Source organism: Rhodamnia argentea, chromosome 7 (genome assembly GCF_020921035.1).
Source record: "Rhodamnia argentea isolate NSW1041297 chromosome 7, ASM2092103v1, whole genome shotgun sequence".
In the NCBI taxonomy this organism is placed as follows: Eukaryota; Viridiplantae; Streptophyta; class Magnoliopsida; order Myrtales; family Myrtaceae; genus Rhodamnia; species Rhodamnia argentea.
The window spans coordinates 1,407,368-1,417,935 of NC_063156.1; the positions used below are offsets into that span (position 1 = coordinate 1,407,368).

General features: G+C 39.6%; 1 protein-coding gene across 6 annotated transcripts; it reads left to right on the forward strand.

Moving 5' to 3' along the window:
- The first annotated feature begins 268 nt into the window (after window positions 1-268).
- Window positions 269-7,349, forward strand: LOC115744094 (DNA-directed RNA polymerase III subunit rpc3). Of its 6 annotated transcripts, none has more exons than XR_007199329.1 (15): window positions 269-476; window positions 573-720; window positions 814-932; window positions 1,029-1,110; window positions 1,770-1,918; window positions 2,455-2,601; window positions 2,675-2,779; window positions 4,033-4,144; window positions 4,344-4,478; window positions 4,610-4,647; window positions 4,737-4,829; window positions 5,987-6,070; window positions 6,301-6,450; window positions 6,716-6,913; window positions 7,008-7,349. XR_007199329.1 is itself a non-coding variant. In XM_048282774.1 (14 exons), exons 1-14 carry the CDS (start codon window positions 270-272, stop codon window positions 6,848-6,850), a joined length of 1,704 nt encoding a protein of 567 aa, XP_048138731.1. In that variant the 5' UTR covers window position 269; the 3' UTR covers window positions 6,851-7,349. The 6 variants fall into 6 exon arrangements, 4 of the variants coding, with proteins under 4 accessions (XP_048138731.1, XP_048138732.1, XP_048138733.1 ...); XR_007199330.1 differs by having other exon boundaries at window positions 6,716-6,910; window positions 7,004-7,349; XM_048282774.1 differs by having other exon boundaries at window positions 6,716-7,349.
- Window positions 7,350-10,568: the final 3,219 nt, after the last annotated feature.

A 10,568-nucleotide genomic window follows, 5' to 3' on the forward strand; every position in this document is an offset into this window, starting at 1 on the left:
ACCAGAATTCTCAAGCAAGGAATCTCTGCTATGACTATGTTAGAAGAGACGGATAAGGATTCTTATAGTTGCTTTGACTAAAAATGAGACAATCGAATAAGGATTCAGGCAATTCTCAGAATTTCTTTCTTTTCCCGAAATTTCCAGAGTTGAATAATCGGGCATAGCCGTTGGATCTGGTTTTCGGTTACAAGAACGGTCGGATTGGAATCATTCCGCAAATCTCAAGCCCAATATGGCCCAGTTCATACCTGACTATCCGGCCCAAGATGAGCTTCAGGCCCAGTTGTGACCCCCTTGCATCTTCTTCCTCTTCGAATACGTGGTCTCCCTTAGTGCAACGGTTGGAGCAGGAGCAGGAGCAGCGGCAGCGGCAGCAGCAGCCTAGAGGGGGCGGAACAATGGTGCCGCCGTCGCAGTACGGCATCAAATACGCCGTCCACATCATCTCCTCTCACTTCGGCGACCTCGTCGCTGTAATCTCTCTCTCTCTCTCTGTTTGCATATGAGCATGTATAGTCGCACTTACGTGCTCTATCCACTTCGCATCATGAGTCTCGGCGCTTTTGCAGAAGGTGTGCGAGTGTCTCCTCCGACGAGGACCGTTGACGCACCGGAACATCGTCCGCTTCATGGAGATTTCAGCTTCTCAAGTCAAAAACTGCTTGTTAGTCTTGATCCAGCAGAATTGTGTACAAGCCTTCTCCGTCGAACATCCAGGTAAAAATCGGTGGGTTGTGTCTTGATTCGCAACTGGATTATTGAATCATGACTTCGTTCGTTTGATTTTTCTGTTTGTAATGCTGCGGACAGGTGGCGATGAAGATGAATCGAGACGTAGCACTGAGTACATGGCAGTGTTTGATAATATAATTCATCGAATGAGGTTCCCGAAGTTCGTAGCTGTTGTTTCGCAGGAACTTGACAAAGAAGTCAGTTTCTGCTCTCGTCTGGCGTAAATTGTTAACTAGTTCATGAAGTCGGTCCTTGTCCTTTGTTAATTTGTTTGTTTGTTTGGTTATGGGCAGTGTGTAGAACTGTTTCAAGGTTTGCTCCAGCATGGTAGGCTGACATTGGAAAAGATGATTGACAGAGCTAAATCTGGCCAAGGCAAGTCTCATGCCAAGTTTTGCCATTGATAGGATAAGTATAGTACTCAAATCTTTCATATATTGGCGTTTTTATCCTCTAATTCTCCATTTTCTGTCCGATTCACACTGCAAATGGAGGATGAATAGATACCTTTGGCTCCAAGTTCTAAGCTGAGCAGTCGAACACAAATGATGTCGCTAAAATTGACAACGCTGTTTGCTTTGGATAATCCTTTTCTATTGAGATTTTGATAGGCTCTGCTATTTAGATATAGCTAGTCGTTGCAATTATGTCATGTCATTGTGTTCAAGTCAACAATCTGTGACATTAGCAAAAGATCTTTTCACCAACATGACGATTCCTTCTATTCAAGGAAACCGGTCAAAACATATGACAGATGGGTTCTGAGATCATGTTTAAGTGTGTCAACTTCATGTATCTCTTCGTATTTGTTCTCATACTTGTACCACGTTTACGGTGCATTCTCAAGTCTTGTTCATTTCGCTTGTTCTTAGGATTCAAGTTGTAAAACGAGAAATAGCATTGCTGATAAATTTTATGTGTGAAGGCTGAAGTGATTTTTGTACCTTTAAAGTGGAAAAAAGGGTTTGTGTTAGAGAACACATGTCATGATTATTCTAATCGTACCACTTACGAAAACCTGTGTGTCCATTCAGAAGATTGTCCTGCTCAGGATGCTACACGAGAAACCCTTTCTAAACTCATAAATGCTAGATTTGTTGAGCGCTGCCCAGACCCTGAGCCACATCTTTCTCCACCAAGTGAAGAAGAAGGTCGTGCAAGAAAGCGAACCAAGTTTTCTAAGGTGCTTGCTCTAAAGATATCCATTGCTGGGTGCTCTTGCCTTCTGTTCCAATAAATAGTTGTTGTTAATTGACTATCAGTGGCACTAGAAACTTGGTTTATATGTGATGTCATTCTCCAGACACAGCAAATCAACTTCTAGCAATGAGGATATTTCTACCACATGAACGATTTGTTTTTAGGGTAAAGAGAACTCTGAATTTTCAGTGGTTTTCTCATACCTCATCCACATCACAAAACATGACCAAACTTATTCGGAAACCATGAGATAAGATTTTTTCATGCTGAGCTTCCTACTGCATTTGCATTATTTATTAGTGACTGAAGGTTTATTAGTTGCTCTTTACTCCCAATGTCTAAGTGCATCAGCATAAAATGATTCATCTACATAGTCAACCTAATTGAGAAATGCTTGTTTTCTGTGATTAGCTATCTATCTCATGTACCATCACCTCATTAATGCATCAATCTGACCAATAGTCAATTTGAAAGTGAAACTGGTAGTCTGTTATTTCCATAATGAATATATGCATGTAGGTGGCTGCCGAGCCGCAGACTATAGAAGAACGTGTTCTTGCTGCAGCAGCTCCAATGGAAGCAAAAAGATTCCTTACTATCTTTCATACCACTACTGAAGAAGATGGTCAGAAGACGGAGTGTTCTTTCCCTGGTGTTGGTGAGAAGGTTGGTACATATATAGATTGCACAGCCCATTAGCTTTACCTTATTGTTAATTAGATATATTAACAACGTGTAGAGGAAGTGTGATGCTTTGGAATCAGATAAAGAACTTGGAAGTGATGGCAGCCAAGTACTTTGGCGCGTCAATGTCCAGGAGTTCATGCATCGTTTCAGGCATAAGGTTTGCCATCTCTTCATTTACATTTTGCGACTGCATTTAGATCAGGAGATGGAAAGACTGCATTCATATCAGAGGATTGAACTCTTTTTCTAGTTAGAATGTTCATTTGTGGCTGATAAGATTTAATTGAATTTACTTTGCTATCCTTTGCTCGCTCTCACTACCCCCTCCCTTTCTTCCCCAATTACCGGGTTCCATATAATTAAACTCCTTCCAATTTTCAGGGAAATGCTGATCACACAAAAGTTTGTTCTACCAAAGAACAATTTGCTTTTCACTTCTTTTTTGGGACTCAAGGATGTTTGTAATGCTAATTTATAGAATGATGGGATTTGATTGCCGCACAGTCATTGAATGGGGGTTTGTGTTTGCCTTCACTGACTTCTTCATGATGCTTCCTTTCAGGTGACTGTCACAGTAATAGATATTAGAGGGTTTCTAGCAAGGCATGGTGCTTAGCAAATATCAAAACTCTCATTATCTCTTTTATGAAAATCATATATTGGAGAATAACACTATCTAACTTTTGACATTCAACTGAAAAGGATTTTCACAACAAATGATCTTTAAGGCAAACACTTCAGTTTATCTGGTCTTTTTTTCACAAAGTTTAACTGCAAGAAAGGTGAGAAAGTGAAAATGAAATATTTAGGTAATGCTTCATACCTACTACCTACTAGCTCCATGGTCAGAGCACCATAACCCCATCGAAGCTCAATCTTGCAGCTCATAGTGGAAAACTACTAGCCCTTACATAGAGCTATGTCAAAACCCAGACCAGGTTGATCCTATTTGCAACTAATGTGGCTAACGTCCCAATCAAGATAATCACTGCTAGTTCTTGCCATTTAGCTGACTGGGCAGAGCTCGAGTTTGTGCTGGCCAGACCGGTGTGACTTACAATGGTGTGAGGCATGTTTTCCTTGGTAAAAGAAGAAGACCAAGGAGACACTGAGAAACAGCTTGTTCATGCTGTTACAATATGTATTTTTTTGGTCACGTCGAAACCGAATGGAGCTTGATGCACATTGTTAGAGTATGGTCCAAACGTGGGGGCATGATATACTTGAGGACTTATCTTTTCTTGGTAGTTACATTTGACAAATAATGGAAACGAAGTAGTTCTACATGCATCAGAATCTCTCTCTCTCTCTCTCTCTCTCTCTCTCTCTCTGTGCAATTGTAAGTTGAACTTATCTTTCGGTCGTTTAATCCCAAGTTTACATCCAATCAGGCTCTTTTTGTTATTCTAGGCTTGTGTTGAGAATGTTCGAGAACGGCTTGATGGTGGAGCGGCTGTTGCTCTGAATGCAATGCTTGAGACATCCAGAAGCATGGAGAAGAAAGTGAAAACAGATAATGCTGGTAATATGGTTCTGGGGCAATTTCGAATAGAATAATTGATGATCTTTGGAGGTTTCGAAGTATCCCTTAGAACTTCGGCATAGAAAAGTACAAATTCCAGTTTCTAAGCTAGTGACTTGGCCGTTGAATCAATGATGATGTTCCTTCAACTAATTGGTAGATTATGTCTCTTCACTAAAAGTAGCATTTTATGTTGCAGGTCCATTGACAATTAATACGATTTACGAAGAGGTTATGAAAGGAGAAGCAGGACGTGCCATGACATTGGATCATCTTAGAGCATCTCTTGTTATGTTGGGTTGTGAAAGAGGGACAGATGAGTCATATCAAATTGGTAATGTCGCCTCTCTGTTCCTCTAGCTGTTTTCTCCTTCACATGAAGAGTTTTGTCTTCATCACATTCTTTTTAATCTTCACAATTATTTTCATATTTGTAAATTTTACAAATCCCCATGTCTTGTCCAGATTTGAAGAATATTATTGAACTAGCTCAGAATGAAGAGGTCTGTTGTCTCTTTTTATCTTTACTTAAGATATTATATCATGAAGATTAACTACCATTTGGATGTATGTGTGTGGTGTTGAACTGCAGGTAGAGTCTGTTGTCTTGAAAAGATATGGCCGGGAAGCTTACAGAATATTTAGGTTACTGTCAAAGGCCAATCGGCTAATTGAGACTGACAAGGTTAGTCTTTTTTCAGGTTTTGCCCATTTTTAACTGTAGCACTTTCAAACATGCAAATGAGAATCCCAAATTTTCCTTTATTTTCTCTTGCATGTACTCTTTTTGTTTTGGTGTGCTGTTTGGTGCTCCTTACTGAGAAAACAACTAATGAACGGTCACAATGCATTCTTTACTTTTTTAGCCTGTTTGATTGATCTCCATATTTCACTTTTTGATCATCATCGTGAAGCCATCATTTTCAGACTCGCCCCCCTTCCCCCGCCCCCCACCCTTCCCCTCCCACTCTCTCCACCCCCCCTCTTCTCTTCTCCCTTCTTCTCCTCTCTTCCTCTTATCACCTCCTTGTGCTGATTTTGACCTTGCAGAAGTAGCCTTGGAGGTTATCTTATAAAAGCAAAACCTTCGTAATTTAATTCTGTAGAACTTTCGAAGTAATACATTGAAATTTAGAATATGAGATGGAAGCATTTCTTTGAATTACATCTTTCAGGTTAATGTAAAACACGAATGATGCAAAAGAGCAGAACTTCTCATCTTTTTATAGAGGAAAATTTTCAATCTGCAGCTTCTGTTATGAGCATTACTATCATGGATTCGCCTGCATTTTGTACTCTTCACTTCCCTTATGTCGTATGTCCACTTTGGCTCTGAAAATCTGAGAAGCCACACATCTTGAGGATCATTCTAAGTGCTGCAAGCACTCTTGTTAGTTATTGTATCATCAACATTGTCTATTAGTTAATTACTTAGGTATTCTTTATGCTGAATATGCCTTTCTAAGGGTCTTATTGCTCTAGTTTTTATGGCTAGGCTACCCCCTGGTTTCCAATTATTCATCCCCAGTTATGATGGTAATCAAAGTTCCCAGTTTGATTATATAGAAGTTTTGGAATGCATAAGCGCTGAGCATTGTCATCATGTGTCACGTAAATTTTGAAGGCCAACAAGAGTAGAAAATCAACGATTCTCTGATTTGACTCACTTGTGTTACGCTGTTGACCTTAGTTTTTCTTGCAAGCATCATTGCCAAGTGACTTAGGTTCTTGATGTGACTATTCGAGATCTTACGTGTTTTTTCCGGTACTTCAAGAAAATGTTTGTCTAGTAAGTTGCTGCTAGGACTGAGACATTATTTTTACTTAGCTCCTTTTCTGTAGATCTCCAGCACTGCATTTGTTGATAAGACGGAGACATCAAAAATTCTTTTTAGGCTCTGGAAAGATGAATTCTTGCACATGGAGGTATGGTTGGAAATTCTCGTGATCATATTCTCTTATGCTCATGTACTTTGGTTGCCACACTCATGGATTATGCTTGATGTCAAAGTGTTTCTGCAGTGGGACGTTTATATTGTCTGTTGTAAGTCTTCTCCAGGCGTGGAAGTTTCTTGTATATCCATTTGCATTCTTAATCATGATCAAAAGTTATTGTCCTTAGCGTACTTCTTATGAATTACGTTTGATTTTTGCAGAAAGTAGTTGTCACTGGACCTAGACAAACACAATTCTTGTTGTGGAAAGTAAACAAATCCACTCTTTGGCCCCATGTGTTGGATGAGATGTACCATGCTGCACTGAATCTGAATCTGAGGGTGGCCTACGAACTGGAGAAAGAAAATGAGGTTTCACATGCACATATTTAGACATATCTCTAATGTTACTTTTATATCATTTGTCTCTGTTTGCTCGCGCATCTCTTCGTTTCTGTTTGCTGATCTGCTTCCGTAGTGTGACATCTGCCCCCTCTCACCTTCCCTTGCCTCTCTAGACCCAATAAGGGAAAAACTAAAACAAAGAATTAGGCACTTCATTTGCTTGGTTTTCTTTTATATTGTGCAGTGAGTGAGAGGTGTTACTTTTAAGTGAATCTGATGTTCTTTCTTCCAGCTTCTGAATCTTCCCATTGAGAAAAGAAGTGGGCCGCTTGAGAAGAGGTACAATCGATTAAGAACCGTGAGGTTGCTGCTGGAATCATCTCTGATGAAGCTTGATGATGCTATCATGCTGTTCCATGACTTCTGAGAGACTTGAGGGCATGTCGATGCTAAAGCCAGTTGATTGTGTAGACATCAATCTGAGCGCCAGGTACATCATTGGCTTATTGTGTTATATCATGATTGGGTCCTAGATATGGCAGTTCCATTCATTCATGTACTCAATTGCTTCTTTTCTTGGTCAGCTCTAATCGAGAGATAAGAAGATTTGTGATTTAACTTATGTTCCAGAGGAGTAATAGGCTTTGAAGCAATGGTGATTTGATGCCTGAGAAAGTTCTTTTAACGTGGTAGTAAAGATTGAGCTGACTGCATCAGGAACCTGACTATTAAGGCAGTGCTCCTGAGTTGACACTGAAGCAAACTGATAGGTCTGCATCATGTCTAAAAGGGCTTAGCAGTTTCTTCGTTCTGCATTCTTGGGCAAGACTTTAAGCTTTAGCTGCTCGAAGTCGCGAGTCCAACATGACCACTCATTTGTGGTTGTATTCACTTTGTTCAAATTAAAAGCAAAGCATGTTTGTACACCAATAGTTATTTATGGTTTAGCTTAATTCCAGCATTCTCGTCATGCCATTTTGATATTCACAAAGGTACTTTTCAGTGGGAAATCTTGAGGTTTAAGTCAAGATAGAGGAAAAACATGTGTATCTCACGGAATTTGTCATGGAAAACGTCCCTAGGGAGAAAAACCCATGGATCACCGGTATTGTTTGTCAAGTTTATTTTCTCAAGGTGTCAAATGGAGAGTTATTTTTTTTTTTTTCCTTTGTCAGAAGTCAAATGGAGAGTTTGGATGTCTAAAAGAGCAGCTATGGTCAATAGTTCCCCATTTAGGAAGAGAATTGGGGAAATGGCAAATTTTTTTCTATCTCCATGGAGAATCGACACGTTGAGCCTGGACTTGTAAAACTTAATGCTCAGCAAGTTTTGAACTTTGAATAGAATTTGACTTAAGAATGCCTCGGCATCGTGTTAATTGCATAGCCGGCTCCAAGTATCTTGGATAATCGATATTGGGTCCTCTAATGTGCATTTGACTTATGCCCTTATGCATTCCTATATCAACGGGCAAGATATCACCCTTGGACCTTTGTGCCATTATGGACTCAATTTTAAAACACTTATCTCAGTTTTCCATTATAAAACTTGTTTAATGGTCTCAATGCACTGGTGGAAAATTAGAGGGTACTAATAACAAATGAAATCGATGCTTTGCAATGTTACGATAGATCATATCATATGGAGATTATAACTCTAGCAATTGTATTAGAATTGACCGTCATCGATTAAATTTGCTAACATAGTTGTTTTATGTACATTGATTTAATCATTACAAAGTGGTTCTTATTTCAATTTTTTACGGTTAATTAACTAGTTTGTAATTAATAATTCCAGATTACATACAAATCCACGCCTTCCCTCGCATGTTCCTAACTGTGTCGTATCTCCATCTTCTTGTGTAACGTGACGCCCTCATATTTCAAATCCAGACTCTTGCGAAAACAACTTAAGTTCATCTCTCTCTCTCTCTCTCTCTCTCTCTCTCTCTCTCTCTCTGTTCAAAATGTGTGAAATCCTCAGCATACAAAGTGGCCGGTGTGGTCAGGTCAGAGCCAAGTTCGGGGATGCTGCCTGCCCCGAGCACAACATCAACTCTTTGACTGGTCTCTACCAGGGCAACATTGACTTGCAGCTCTAGTGAATGCCAATGTCAAAGTTAGGCTCAATCGGATCCAGGAAATATAAAAATTTCTTTGGGCCGATGCAACAGTTGCTTGGCCCTTTGAATAGTACCCCTGGAACCGAAAGGACCTCCTTAGCGTGTGAGGCAAATCCAACATATCTGTATGTATAATTTATAAAAGTAGAAATATGTCACTCATAAAGCACTGATATTCATGTCTTGAATACCTAAACAAAGGGAATGCCTGAGAAATCTCCCACATAAAATATAAATATAAACATAAGAATAATAGCACACCGCACTACTCGTGTATTTTATGTAAGAAGTTGCTAAATTAGACGTGTTAGCATTGCAGTCGATATCTGAGATTGGGAACCTAAGCAGATATGTAGAGAGAGTTTTCTTAAAAAATAAGCTCCTAAGAATACTCGTGTTACTCAATTCTTGGATGATCCAAATGAGGAGAGGGCGTCCTATTTATACTTGTATTTCTTTTATTTTATTTCTTTTTTCCCTTTCTTCTTCGCCGGCCTTAGGCGATGGTCGCCCGTGCTAGGGCTAGGGAGGGCTGCTCTCGCTTGAGGCCGAGGAGGGCCATTATCGACCTCTACTGGCCATTGGCGAGGCTCGACAATGGCTATCAGATGAAAAAAGGGGAAAAAAAAAAGGAAAGGAAAAGGAAAAAATTAGGGAAACAAATTTCGAAAATTAAAAAAATTGACGAAGTTGTCCATATCAGCATCGAACGTGCCATGTACGACGGCTAACGCTGGCTACTCTGCCACGTCAATGATTCCTAATCAAAATTGATCGGAAAGACTAAATAACAAATCATCAAAAGGTTTAGGAATAAATTGATCGCTCTTCAAAAGGTTTAGAACTAAATTGGTAGATCGTCAAAGGGTTTATGACTGAATATGTACAAATTAAAGATTTAGAACATAATTCACCGCCATATAATAAGTTTAGGACCTTTGGATAATTTCCTCCATGTTTATCACATGCTTTCTTCTTCGAAGAGGTCAGGTGCAGAGAATCAAGGTCTTGGCGTATTACGTACTTCTTCCACATATTCCTCTTTAATTAACATTTCTTATTTCTCTCAAATGGTGGTTTTTATGCCTTAAGAATTTCGTAACCGTCAATTCTTCACTGAACAGAAAAGGGGTCAGTAAATCATTGCGGCCGCATCCTCACATGATTCATATTTATTACGCGACACCCGAAGGGAGAAAATAGAGATTTTCCGACCAAACACGGAATTTTAGTTTGGGGGCGGTCGCCAAAATTCAGAAGAACCCCCAGCCACAAACAGCCCAACAAAACGTGGGTTCTCCGGCCAAGTCGGAAAGAGTCACGTTGACGGGTCGCACCGCCTTTTAATTGTCGCTGTTGTCCTTCTAAATTGGATTTTATTTTTTGGTTGACTTTGTACTTAAGATGTATTGTGGCCTGGGAAAGGTTGTAAGCCCACGAGTTTAAAGGACCACTTAGGAAGTTCCCCCACATGATTTTCATCGCCAAAGTCTATCTGCAGTAATTTTGTATTTTTCCCATAAGTTTGGATACCCATTATGAACAGAAGGCAGAAAAAGGGCGGACGAATTATCTCTATTATATGTTAATGTCCATGACAATTGTTCTCAATCAACAACAATCATCTATGAGGACTTAAGTTTTGGTTTTCCGATTCGATAGCGTGTATGACTTTCGGTGTACACAGACTAATGTGAGTGAATGTAATGCAATTCAGAATAGAGTTCTTAATAAGCGCACATCGACATTAATTGTGGGAGTATGAATTTTACTAATGCGATATGTGCTTTTTACGTGCCTATCTAACACATGACGATATGAATATTATATGGATGTTGACACATAAAATATCATTTCGATAGAATAAAATAGAGATTACAATGAGAACCCCCTGAGACCACTAATTAAACCCAATTTGGTTTAAGAGCACAACAAATTGGAGAAGGCCACTAATTAAACCCGATTTGGTTTAAGAGCACCACAAATTGGAGAAGAGGTTGACGCGGCGCCGTCCATAGCAAAG

What these genes read in the sequence shown, in the direction of transcription:
- LOC115744094 (XM_048282774.1), top strand. Translation starts at nt 270, where the DNA reads ATGAGCTTCAGGCCCAGTTGTGACCCCCTTGCATCTTCTTCCTCTTCG. An exon ending in AACTAGCTCAGAATGAAGAG is followed by an intron (nt 4,648 to 4,736) that starts GTCTGTTGTCTC and finishes GTTGAACTGCAG; the next exon opens with GTAGAGTCTGTTGTCTTGAA. An exon ending in GGCTAATTGAGACTGACAAG is followed by an intron (nt 4,830 to 5,986) that starts GTTAGTCTTTTT and finishes CCTTTTCTGTAG; the next exon opens with ATCTCCAGCACTGCATTTGT.